The 12,574-nt window shown below is 55.6% G+C and overlaps 1 protein-coding gene across 2 annotated transcripts in view; it reads left to right on the top strand.

Moving 5' to 3' along the window:
• Window positions 1-12,574, top strand: part of Llgl2 (LLGL scribble cell polarity complex component 2) — a 35,051-nt gene that overhangs the window by 17,772 nt on the left and 4,705 nt on the right. For both annotated transcript variants that reach the window (XM_051180611.1, XM_051180620.1), the window contains exons 3-15: window positions 2,068-2,165; window positions 3,731-3,812; window positions 4,073-4,188; window positions 4,719-4,877; window positions 8,126-8,288; window positions 8,374-8,506; window positions 8,779-8,833; window positions 9,386-9,540; window positions 11,151-11,368; window positions 11,443-11,510; window positions 11,642-11,795; window positions 11,888-11,992; window positions 12,210-12,502. In XM_051180611.1, the coding sequence (XP_051036568.1) occupies window positions 2,068-2,165; window positions 3,731-3,812; window positions 4,073-4,188; window positions 4,719-4,877; window positions 8,126-8,288; window positions 8,374-8,506; window positions 8,779-8,833; window positions 9,386-9,540; window positions 11,151-11,368; window positions 11,443-11,510; window positions 11,642-11,795; window positions 11,888-11,992; window positions 12,210-12,502 (1,799 nt within the window). The remainder of the gene's footprint in view (window positions 1-2,067; window positions 2,166-3,730; window positions 3,813-4,072; window positions 4,189-4,718; window positions 4,878-8,125; window positions 8,289-8,373; window positions 8,507-8,778; window positions 8,834-9,385; window positions 9,541-11,150; window positions 11,369-11,442; window positions 11,511-11,641; window positions 11,796-11,887; window positions 11,993-12,209; window positions 12,503-12,574) is intronic.

Raw genomic sequence — 12,574 nt, forward strand, 5'->3', positions numbered from 1 at the left:
CCAGGCTTCGGCAACCTGAGCTCAGCCGCGGCCCAGCTGAGGTCTGTAAACCTTCCTCCCACTCATACAACCGACCTGTGTGAGTTCTCTGCTCTCCTTCTGGGAAATGTTTGCATTCCAGACACTCAGCTATCGACTCAAGGCTTTTCCAGGCTCCGCATTTTTCAAATAGCTCAACAGGGACTGGGGCTGGCTGGGGGCCTCTGACTGGGTTCCCTCCGGGTTCCTGCATTCCTGGCTGACCGACCAGGTATGGCCCTTTACAAGGCAGACTATGTTGCTGCCCCATCCACCCACCATTCAGCCTCAGGGGTCCCCCCAGGCGGCATCTGTTAGAGCTTTCTCCTTGACTGACCTCCTCCCCTGAGCCACTGGACTAGACTGGGGAGGTGCCGCCATGAGTTTGCTCCCCTCTCGTGCCTGCTGTCACCAGAGCTTATCTCTCTGTCCTGCTTAGAGGTCTGATAAGGCCAGCTCAGGAGAGCTGGAGAGGCTGGCCGCCTCCACACCCTTCTCTGCGCAGCAGAGTCTCTGATTTAGCTAAGTAACTTATGAGGCAACTGCGCTCCACTCCCTCCCGGTTCCCCAGAGTCTACCCCTTGGGGTGGGTAGCTGGCTGAGAAGCAGAGCCCCAAGGCTCCCAGGGGATGCTTTGTCCTCGCATCTGGTGTGTTCACATGCACACCCGTTCAGTCTGTAGCTGCTGCCACGGACACCAGAGCTTCAGGCAAAGACCAGGTCACCAGTGCAGCTCCAATTGCAGAGAGCCTGGAAGCGAGGCATCGACCCCTCAGGAGTGTTCTGTTCATTTTAAAGCTTTTAACCATTGGGTGATCTCATGCAGATAAACAGCTGAAAAGCTACACCTGTGCATGAACACGTGTGGGAGTGTTGATGCCCGTGTGATCCAGTCACATCTCTGTGTTTTTTCAAAAATTATATATAACCAGGTGTAATGACACACCCCTTTAATCCCAGCATTAAGGAGGCAGAGGCAGGTGGATCTCTGACCAGCCTGGTCTACATATGAGTTCCAGAGCAGCTAGAGCTACATAGAGTCCCTGTCTCTCCCCACAAAAATTACATATATGTGTGTGTACATATCATATATATGATGTGTGAGCTCACATGTGGGTACATATGTGGAGATCAGAGGACAACTTTGTGTGTGTGTGTGTGTATTCTCAGTACAGATTTCTCTCTGTCCCTGACTGTCCTGGAATCCCTCTGTAGACCAGGCTGGACTCAAACTCAGAGCCCCCCGCTGGGATTAGAGGCCTGGGCCCCCACACCAACTTCAGAGAACAACTTCCTTAGGCAGTTTTCTCCTTCCGCCTTTCTGTGGGTGCCACGGGATGAATTCTGGTTTTGAGCCTTACGAAGCAAACACAGGAAAAGGGCTCTTGCCAGCAAGCCTGACCATTTGAGTTTGATCTGCGGGACCCACAGAATGGAAGGGAAAAAAGACGTCCACGGGTTTTCCTCTGACCATGCACTGTATCCCTTGGTACCCGTCCAGCTGCCCACATAGACATACAGAATGAGTGAATGAATGAATCAATCAATCAATGTAAAAGAAATTAGTGAAAACGGAATGAACAAAAGCATGTAACTTGTAACAATACTCCAGAAGTCTCCTGTTTGGGGAGATAATTGAGGAGACACCATGATAAGGGAGTCCAGAGCCAGGCAGGGATGCCGCCGCCGTGACCTCGGGCCACAGGGTGGGCCTGGAACTGTGACACCTCTAGGCCTCTTTTCTAAGGAACCATTGTCTCCTCTACCTCCCAGCACCTCCCAGATACTCAGGAAGGCTTGAGTGTGTGACCCAGATGCTCTTGGAGAGTGTCAGGTGGCCTGGGATGTCACCACAGTCAGTCACAGGACTGGCCGTGTGGATAGGGATATGGACTACAGAAACGAGTGACCCAGGATAGCTCCAGTGCTCTGTCCCTTGTTCTGATTGAGCTGTGGCTCCACAGCCCAGCCCCAAACCTAGGGGGACCTGGGGATTTTAAGGACGTGTCCACGGACCTGGGGATTTTAAGGACATGGCTCTCTTTGCAGACCGTGGAGCATGGCTTCCCACACCAGCCCAGTGCCCTTGGCTATAGCCCTTCACTACACATCCTGGCCATCGGCACCCGCTCTGGAGCCATCAAACTGTATCCTTTCCAGTGCCGGCGCCACAGGGAGAGGCCGAGGTAGGGTCTGGAGAGGTGAGATCTGCACAGGGCCTGTCTTTCCCTGCTTGATCTTGGGCAGTTGGTTCAAAAGCAGGGTGACTTAGCATGGCAAGCTATGTGTGTGTGTGGGGGGCCTTATTTTCTCTTCTGACGACTCAGAGTCCCTCATAGCTGGAGGTTTCAGAACTTGAGCTGTACTTAACTTGGTTGTGGGACCCTGTGTGGCTAGTAGCTTGCCCAGAGGAGTCAGGCTTGGCCTCAGCATCTTGGCCTTCTGCCGTGACGGGGTATGGGCCCAGAGACCTGCTTTAGGGGCTAGACTAAAGGCAGGAAACCCCGAAGAAGTCTGTGCCTTACCACTGTGTAAGTAGTGACCAGCAGGTCACGGAAGACACCTTCCCAATATGCCACTCAGGCTACGATGGCAACAGGACTCATGGGAGAATATCTCAAAGACAGTTGGGGACATGTCTGGGGAGGCCTGGGCCCAATCCTTTGCTGCCCTCAGCTCTACGCCCTTGTCAAAAGCCGCAAGTCTCACGTGACCCATCGTGTCCCTGGGAATGGTGTAGATATCCATGCACTCAGCAGTGAGTGGGGACGGGCAGTACGTTTTTAGTTGTTTACCTTTCTCCGTGAAAGGCTAGAGCAGACTGTTCCCGGGCTCCGTGTGCACGGGCGAAGGTGGAATGGCCTCAGGTAGGCAGTGGGAGCAGCACTTGGGAAGCCACACATCCCTGAAAGGGGAATGGACATTGCTTGTGGGGAATGTCCCTGTGACGGGACATCAGCCAGCTGTGCAGCCATTTGTCCACCGCAATGATTCCACCCCAGAACAACTCCTCTAGCTAGCCCGGGATGAGCTGGGTGCCAGACAATGCCCCTCACTCCCTATGTCTGACTTCACCCTCTGCTAAGAGTCCTAGGGGAGTTGAGAGACAGGGACCCACCTTGGGTGGCTGAGCTGGCACCTCCTCCCCTGAGTCCCCTGCTGCTCCGACCCAGCTAGAGTGAGAATCCATGTGCCGGGTGGCTGGGCTAGTGTGTACACAGGAGGCCAGGGCCCCCAGCCCTGCCGGAGTCTGGTCTAGTTCAGCGTTCCCCCGTTTAGTTAATCATTACCAGCCAGGACCACATCCTGGTTGCCAGTCGCTGGTGCCAAGATTCAGGGCAAGGCAGCTAGGGGTGCCCCCCCACGGTGCCTCATGTTCATGCAGGTGCCACCAGGTGACGGGTGATTGGCCTGTGGTTACAGCTCATGTTGCAGTGGTGAGGTGGGGGGAGGGGTGGCAGCCGAACTGTCGCCAGGATCGGGCTTCTTCTTTCTGGGGAATTGCCCCCACCTGCCCTGGGGGAACAGTCCCCAGGGTCATATGGATGATGAGTGTGCTTGGGGCAGGGACACTGCTGCCTCCGCCATCCTGTGCCCCTGAAAGGGTCGCACAGGTGCTTGCCTGGGTGCGTTCCTTGCTTCCCAGGCTACAGACCACTAGGGTTGGGGAGGGCTGATGTCCAGCTTTCCAAGGTTTTCCTGAGCCTTCTAGATACGGCGCCCCTGGGGTAGAGTTCATGGGGCTTCACAAGGAGAACAACGCCGTGACGCAGATCCACTTCCTGCCGGGTCAGGTGAGCACCTGCTTAGGGAGGGGACGTGGGACGTGGAGGGGCGGGGCCTCCTTGGGGCCTTCTTAGCCTCATGTCTTCTGGAAGGGGTAGTATGGCAAGGTGGGGTTGGGGTCGGCCCTGGGTTCGGTGCTCATGGAACTCCCTCCCTTTGTCCACCTGGAGACCCAAAGCCACCCTGAGAGCCACAGAGGGGCTTTTGTCCTGGGGCCTTGAAGGACGCTGGCTCTGTCAAGCTCCCGTCCGTCCTCATTCTCTCCTAGTGTCAGCTGGTCACTCTGCTGGATGACAACAGCCTGCACCTGTGGACCCTGAAGGTCAAGGGTGGGGTGTCAGAGCTGCAGGAGGAAGAGAGCTTCACGTTGCGTGGCCCCCCAGGGTAAGGACGCGGTGGTCCCCTTTCTTTCCTGGCCCCTCCTTATTCTCCCCCAGTTCTAGGGTGGGCTCATCTCTTGCAAGTCTCATTGAATGACTGGCAGTGCCTAACTTGTGTCTAAGCCACCATCTCGTGCTCGGGGGCCTTCCTAGACTGCGGTGGGCTGCGCCCTTCCCACGCCTGCGCCCTTCCCACGCCTGCGCCCTTCCCACGCCTGCGCCCTTCCCACGCCTGCGCCCTTCCCACGCCTGCGCCTTTCCCACGCCTGCGCCCTTCCCACGCCTGCGCCCTCTTGTGCACTAGAGGGTGGGTCTCTTTCTTGCCCCACAGCTTGTGCCCCTGCCACTGTCTCCCACCTTGACAGAGTGTAAACCGATCATTTGTCATAGTCCAGGATGCTCGGAAGCCAGTCAAGGCCCTCAGGGGCCTGTGTTCCCTAGACGAGGCCTTGGGGGGGCTGGTAGAGATCCCGGCAAGTCCTGGGGTCCCACCTGCCTAGGCCTCAGCCCTCGACCATCCGTCTCTGCTCCCAGGGCTGCCCCCAGCGCCACACAGATCACGGAGATCCTACCTCACTCCTCCCGGGGACTGCTCTACCTGGGCACCGAGAGCGGCAGCGTGTTTGTGGTGCAGCTACCCGGCTTCTGCACACTGGACGACAGGACCATCAGCTCCGAGGCAGTACTGCAATGGTGAGCTGCTCGGCGCCTCACAAGGGCCATGGCCTTCTCCTGGTGGTCGCCAGTAAGGACTCCATTTTTCATTTCTATCCCAGGAAGTCTAAGGGTCCCAGAAGAAAAACCCTCAACTTCCTACCCACCCTCCAAATTGAGTTCTGTCAGCCTCGTGACAGTAGATGGGGGGTAGTCTTCGAAGTGACTTTTGTCACCTCGTTTAAAGGTGAGAGAAGTGTGGTGGCACATGCCTTTAATGCCAGCGCTCGGGAGGCAGAGGCAGGCGGATCTCTGTGTTTAAGGCCAGCCTGGTCCACAGAACAAGCCCCAGGCCAATCGGGCACACAGGGAAACCCTGACTCAAACCAAAATTGAAAATGGACAGAAGTAATAGCTCAGCATTAAGAGCCCTGGATGGCCCCCAGCCTTGTCTGTAACTCCAGTCTCAGGGGACCTGACACCCTCCTGTGGCCTCCACACAGACATACATGAAGGCAAAACATACATACATACAATAATGATAGTAATTCCTAATAATAAAAAGATCAGGGAAGTAAGGCCCAAAATAATGGTGTGTCAGCAACTCCTCAGTCCAGTGTCCTTTGCACACGGGCCACACATGTCAGAGCCCTGAGGTCTATGCAGTTGGGTGCTGAGCTGGCTCCTGCTGACACCTGAGATTTGTGGCTGAGAAGCCCAGAAGTTTGTTAAGGGCTCTTCAGAGGCTTGCTGCTTGACAACAGGGTCTAGCATGGAAAGGAATTCAGAGCAGTTCTGGGAATGCAGAGGGTGACAGGGTTCTAGAGGGCAATAGAGTTGGGCAGGAGCTTGTTGGGACAGTCTGACAGCCATGGGATATGCTGCTCTTCCAAGGCAGATGGCTAGTGTGCTAGGACTCAACCCTAGAGCCCTGGACCAGGCTCAGGATGCAGACAGCTGGCAAACCAGGCTCTCCCAGTTTCCACACGGGCATGAAGCAGGCAGGACTCATCTATCCAGCTGCTCCAGCTGTGGCAGTGCTAGCTAGGGAGGATTCCTGTGTGGGGTGGGGTCCTTCTGACTCCAACCCCTGTTCTTTCCCGCTTGACAGGGCAGGGCAGGGCTAGGCTAGGGCGGCGTGCCTGAGGTCAAAGCAAAGCAGTTTGCGAGGTGACAGGTAGGATGGCTGGTGCCTAGCCTGAGCCAAGTGTATGGGTAGGACATTGGGACCAGAGGGCCCAGCCTCACCCCTCGCCCCACGGTGAGCTGGCTACCAGGGAGTGGCTGGCGTGCCTGAGACTCTGTACTTGGAGTCTAAGCCTTTGTTCACCTTTTACCCTGACACTTGCATAGGCTTTCATTTCGTTTGGGGGGGTTTGAGGCAGGGTCTCACATAGCTCAGGCTGGTCCCAAACATGCTCTGTCTCTAAGGATGGTGTCTAGGTCTTTGTGTCTCCACTCCATCAGTACTAGGATTATAGGTGCCAGCCATGGTGCCAAGGGTTTTCAGTTGTCCTGCCCTTAAGTCTGGTGGCATCACATTTAACAAGGTCTCCATCCAAAGAGGAAATACTACAAAACGCAGAGTTTCTTTATTGTCATTATAGAGTGGTGTGTGTGTGTGAGTGTGTGTGTGTGAGTGAGTGTGTGTGTGTGTGTGTGTGTGTGCGCGCTGGAGGTCAAGTGCAAGGCCTCAGGCATGCTAGCAAAGTGCTCCACTGCTGAGCCGCATTCCCCCCCCCCCCAAGCTCAGTTTTTAATGGTGTAAGATTGGAAACCATCTAATTGTCCTGCAGTTTTCATTTCTATGATATTGTTTGTGTTCATTAGGAAGGTCTTAGCCAGTCTGGCGGTGGTGGTGACCGCCTTTAATCCCAGCACTCGGGAGGCAGAAGCAGGTGGATCCCTGTGAGTTCGAGGCCAGTCTGGTCTACAGAGTGAGTTCCAGGACAGCCAGTACTACATAGAGAAACCCTGTCTCAAACACTCCCCCCAACCCCTACCACCAAAAAAAAAAAAAAAAGGAGAACAAGGCTGGTATGTCTATAATCACATAGTCACAGAGCTGAGGATAAAGGGACCAGAGGGCCCTGAGACCTCACTGACTAGCTTGTCTAGCTGGACCAGTAAATTCTCAGTTCAACGAAGACATCCTGTCTCAAAAACCAAGGCAGGGAGTGATTGAGGAGGACTCTCAATGTCAACCTCTGGCCTCCCACGCACATCATACATATGTGACCACATTTGCATACATGCATCATACAACAGCAGCAAAAAGAGGCCATCAAGATGACTCAGCAGGACAAGTTTAACATCGGCCACTCCACCCTGACATCCTGATTTGATCCCTGGGACCCAGGTAAAAGTAGGAGAGAATTGGCTTCAAACGATTGCCTTCCAGGGCTGGAGAGGTGGCTCAGTGGTTAAGAGCACTGGCTGCTCTTCCAGAGGTCCTGGGTTCAATTCCCAGCACCCTCAGGGTGGCTCACAACCATCAGTGACTCCAGTTCTAGGGGATCTGACCCTCTTCTGACCTCTGTGGGCACTGAGTGTACATGGTATACTCATACACATAAAATAAATGCATCTAATAAAATAAAATTTTCAAAAGGACACTTAAAATAAGCACATTTAATTGTCCCACAACTTAAATTCCTGTAGATGTCAGTGGTTTAAGCACTTGCTGCTCTTGCAGAGGGACCAGACTTCAGTCCCCAACACCAGCATTGGATGCGTCACAACCTCCTTAACTCCAGCTCCAGAGGGATCTGCTGCCTCAGCCGCACTGACACCAGCACTGGTGTGCACATGCCTCCACACATGCTTACACATGTATACACAATTACAAACTAATCATCTTTTTTAGTGGGGGTGGGTTGAGGCAGGGTCTCTGTGCAGCCCTGACAGTCCCAGAGCTACTAAATAAACCAGGCTGGTCTGGAACTAACAGAGGTGCATCTGCCTTTGCCTCCAGAGTGCTGGGATGAAAGTTTCGTGCCACCATGCTCAGCAGACTTTTATTTTATCTGTGAAGATTTGCGTCTCGTGTGACCCAGACTAGCTTCAAACTATCGTATAACATTTGATCTTGAACACCTACTCCTTCCAGCTCCTAGGTTTTGGGGTTATATCTACCCCCTGAGTGTGCGTGTGTGTGTGTTTGAATATATAAATGCCACGTCTTATTGTGCATGACCCTCATTGTGATGTGGCTGGCCCCGCCATCTTCCCAGGCTAGCAGGTGGCACACCCACGGTTGCATGGGCTCATGGCTCTCCCTTGCCTAGGCTGCCGGAGGAGGCTCGCCACCGGAGAGTGTTCGAGATGGTGGAAGCTCTGCAGGAGCACCCTCGTGACCCCAACCAAATCCTCATTGGTTACAGCCGAGGCCTCGTCGTCATCTGGGACCTTCAGGGCAGTCGAGTGCTTTCCCATATCCTCAGCAACCAGGTAGGTGACGTTAGGAGAGCGTTTCCCTCAGGTCCATGTGTACACTGCTGTCCTGATCCCCGTCTACTCTTCCTCTCCTCCAAAGCAACTGGAGAATGTCACTTGGCAGCGGGACGGCTGTCTGATTGTCACCTGCCACTCCGACGGCAGCCACTGCCAGTGGCCCGTGTCCAGCGACACCCAGAACCCAGATGCCCTGCGCAGCTCCATACCTTACGGTCAGTGTGCTTCTGCCCAGAAGGTCTAACCTGGTCTTCTGCCTGAGAAGCACCTCTGGTCTTTCCTGGACTCGGGTGTAGGCTACCTAGCTCACAGATGCAGAATCTGGGCCCAGAGAGGTTTGGGACTTGGTCCAAAGGCACACTGGCTCCCACTGTGGCTGCCTCAGGGAAGTGCCCGGAGGAAGCAGCCCCACCACAGATTCACTCGTGGCTCAAGTAAGATCCAGATCTTGTGGGAGACCCGCTCAAGCTAACACCTTTTCTTTTAGGTCCCTTTCCTTGCAAGGCTATAACCAAAATCTTCTGGCTTACCACCAGGCAAGGGTAAGTGCCGATGCCTTGTTCTTCCTACTTTGTACAGCTTCCCTGGAAAGACCCGTGGGCTCCTGCCTGGGGAGTCCTAGTGAGAACTTCTGGGGTCTTGGTTCCCGGAAAACGGGGGTAGGGTAGTGTTGAATTTGCTATCCCAACTCTTAGTGGATTGTTCTTGCAAAATCCAATCCCATCCCTTCCTTCAGCCTTCCCAGAGAAATGCTGTCAGCCAGCGTTCTGTATTCTTGTGGCCACGCCCTGTTTCTTCAGAAGAAATTGTATATAGTGAGGCCTGGTTTCGGGGCAGTTTAGGAGGTCACTGTACAGAAGTAGGGATGGCTCCTCGACCAGGTGCCCCACCTCACCCCCAAGTCCTCTTAGGCTATTGCAGTTGGGAAGAAATGGGGGTCTCCTCGTTGCCCTCCAGCCACCCTGGAGACTGGCTTCCCTTCAGGCTCTGGGGTCCCCCAGCCTCCAGCCCCTATCACAAAGGCTGGCCACTGTCCTGTATGTCCCTCCAGGTCCCAGCTGCCAACCCAGCCCACCTCTCTCCTGTGCCCGCAGGTTGCCCTTCACCATCTTCCAGGGCGGTATGCCGCGTGCCAGTTATGGGGACCGCCACTGCATCTCAGTGGTTCACAATGGCCAGCAGACAGCCTTCGACTTCACCTCCCGCATCATTGACTTCACGGTTCTCACGGAGGCCGACCCTACAGCTGGTAGGCGAGCATTAGGAGTTGGGGTTCTGGGCAGTTGAAAAAAATGAAGAAGGGGGCTGGGCGTTGGTGGCGCACGCCTTTAATCCCAGCACTCGGGAGGCAGAAGCAGGAGGATCTCTGTGAATTCGAGGCCAGCCTGGTCTACAGAGCGAATTCCAGGACAGGCCCCAAAAACAATACAGAGAAACCCTATCTCGAAAAACTAAAAAGTAATAATAATAATAAGAAGAAGAAGCAGAAGAATGATGAGTAGATGCTCCCAAACCTGCCACTCTTCTGGGTCTCTTGGCATTATTACCCCCTCTTAGTGCCATCAAGGCCAGTGACACCTGTGAACCCTGCTCTGTCCCTCCCTGCCATTCTCCCAGATGGAGACCCAATCTAGAATGTCACCTATCCAGGCTACACCTTGCCTGCCCCAAGCTCTCTTTAAGGGATTTGGGCCAGCTCAGGCAGATCTGTGTTGCTGGGTTTATGCCCATCCAACCTGGCGAGAGGGTCCTGGCTCAGACGTGGCGAAGTCTGGGTGGCGTGGCAGGACCCGTGTGGGGCCAACCCAGAGTGAGCCTCATAAACAGGGAAACTGGCAAAACCAGCCAGCAAGGGCTGGGGTAGAAACAGGGGGCGGCCTGGGAACTGTGCAGGAGAGGAAGGCAGGCCTCCCTTGCCGGCGGCGACCACCACTTCCCCCACCCAGGGAGACTCCAGGCCTGTGTGTCCTTCTCTGCCTCTCCTCCCTCCCCCTGCTCTGTAGCTTAGGGTCTTCCCCTCTCGTGTCTACCTTGACAAGCAGTCCACAGGTTGAAGCCTTGAGGGCCACAGACACACTTGGTGACTTGCTGCTTGTCCCTGCTTTGGGCCCACAAGGCAAACTGAGACACTGTGGCAGAGAAGACAGTTAACCACCCCTCCCTGGACAGATCAAGTCATCAGTCAGGGCCAAACTTTAGAATCCCACTTCTGACACCAGAATATTGCATGGGAAATAAGAATCTGGGAAACGATAGACTGACGGATGTTTGTTCAGGGAGAAATCACTTAACACCAGGAACAGATAGCCGCCTCAAGTTCCCTTTCCAAGGATGCCTCCGGAGGCTCTCTGTCTCCAACCAGAAAGTAAGAAAGCAAGCTGGGATCCCCAGACCCAGTCCTCCCAGGTCTCACCGCACCTGTCCCCACCCCCAATTTACGTGGTCGGCGCAGTGGGTGCAGGCAGGTGGACATCTCACTACACGCCACTTCTAGCTGCTCCCATCCTGACTGGGCTCTTGTTTGGTTCTCGGGGGCGCTGGTCCCTGGGGACAGCCATGCAGAGAGGCCTTGATCGTCCCACATCTGCTTGTGGCTCTTTTTCTCTGTGTAGCCCTGACTGTCCTGGAACTCGCTCTGTACACCAGGCTGGCCTCGAACTCAGAGACCCACCTGCCTCTGCCTCCCAAATGCTGGGATTAAAGGCGTGCGCCACCACCACTGCCCAGCCTGCTTGTAGCTCTTATTTTTCACAAGACAAGCAATGGAGATGGATGGATCCAGCCCCTGGCCTGGAGCTTTTGCTGCAGGCCAGGGGCTGACTGGCTCTTCCAAGCCCTGACTGTTTGCCTGTGCTCCAGCCTTCGATGACCCCTACGCCCTGGTGGTGCTGGCAGAGGAGGAGCTGGTGGTGATTGACCTGCAAACAGCGGGCTGGCCACCGGTCCAGCTGCCCTACCTAGCCTCTCTGCACTGTTCCGCTATCACATGCTCTCACCACGTCTCCAACATCCCCCTGAAGCTGTGGGAGCGCATCATTGCCGTAGGCAGCCGCCAGACCTTGCATTTCTCCTCCATGGTAGGTCCGGCCCTAGCCCCAAGGCCACTCCTGACTTTGGCCCAGGTTCTCTTGGACTTTGTGATCTCTTCTAGGAGTGGCCCATAGATGGTGGCACCAACCTGGCCCCACCTCCACCCCAGAGGGACCTTCTGCTCACGGGGTAGGTGACTTCAATGGCTGCTTCCCCTTTCCCAAGGAGGACATGGGGTGGGTAGGGACAGAGCCCTGGGCTGTGCATCCTTGACCCCAGGCACCTCGACTGACATGGCCCTCACCAGGCTCTGTCTGTAGGCATGAGGACGGCACGGTGCGTTTCTGGGATGCCTCAGGGGTCTGCCTACGGCTGCTGTACAAACTCAGCACAGTGAGGGTGTTCCTCACAGATGCAGACCTCAACGAGAACCTCAGTACCCAGGGAGAGGACGAGTGGCCCCCACTCCGCAAGGTGAGGCCACCAGGAGCCTGGGAACCAGGGGTGCAGGGAACCAAGCTAGGCCAGGCCCGTGGCCACTCACAGGCCTCTCCCTACCTTGACAGGTGGGCTCCTTTGATCCCTACAGTGATGATCCTCGGCTGGGTATCCAGAAGATTTTCCTCTGTAAATACAGTGGCTACCTGGCAGTGGCAGGCACCGCAGGGCAGGTAGCAGGCCGGGCAGAGTGGTTGGGATGGCTTTGCAGGGGCAGGGGCCAGGAATCAGGAGCACCTGCAGCTGTTCCCCGCAGCTGCAGGACGCTTGGTCCCCGTAGTGAGTGGCCCTCCAGAAATGAGAATTTGGACTTTGGCTTGGTTCCTAAGTCCTTTGCTGTGCAGTGGTGCCTGGGCCCCGTTAAACTGTCTGCTCCCCACCCCACCCCAGGTGCTGGTGCTGGAGCTGAACGATGAGGCGGCAGAGCACGCCGTGGAGCATGTGGAGGCGGACCTGCTTCAGGACCAGGAGGGCTACCGCTGGAAGGGGCATGAACGCCTCACCGCCCGCCCAGGGCCCGTGAGCTTCGAGCCAGGCTTTCAGCCCTTTGTGTTGGTGCAGTGCCAACCGCCAGCTGTGGTCACCTCCCTGGCTCTGCACTCTGAATGGCGGCTTGTGGCTTTTGGCACCAGTCACGGCTTCGGCCTCTTTGATCACCAGCAGCGGCGGCAAGTCTTTGTCAAGTAAGCAGGGCATCGGGGGCTGGAGACTGGGGCCGGGACCTTGTGAGGACCGTGGGGCCTGTAGTGTTGATG

The sequence above is a fragment of the Phodopus roborovskii genome, unplaced genomic scaffold, assembly GCF_943737965.1.
Source record: "Phodopus roborovskii unplaced genomic scaffold, PHOROB, whole genome shotgun sequence".
Classification (NCBI taxonomy): Eukaryota; Metazoa; Chordata; class Mammalia; order Rodentia; family Cricetidae; genus Phodopus; species Phodopus roborovskii.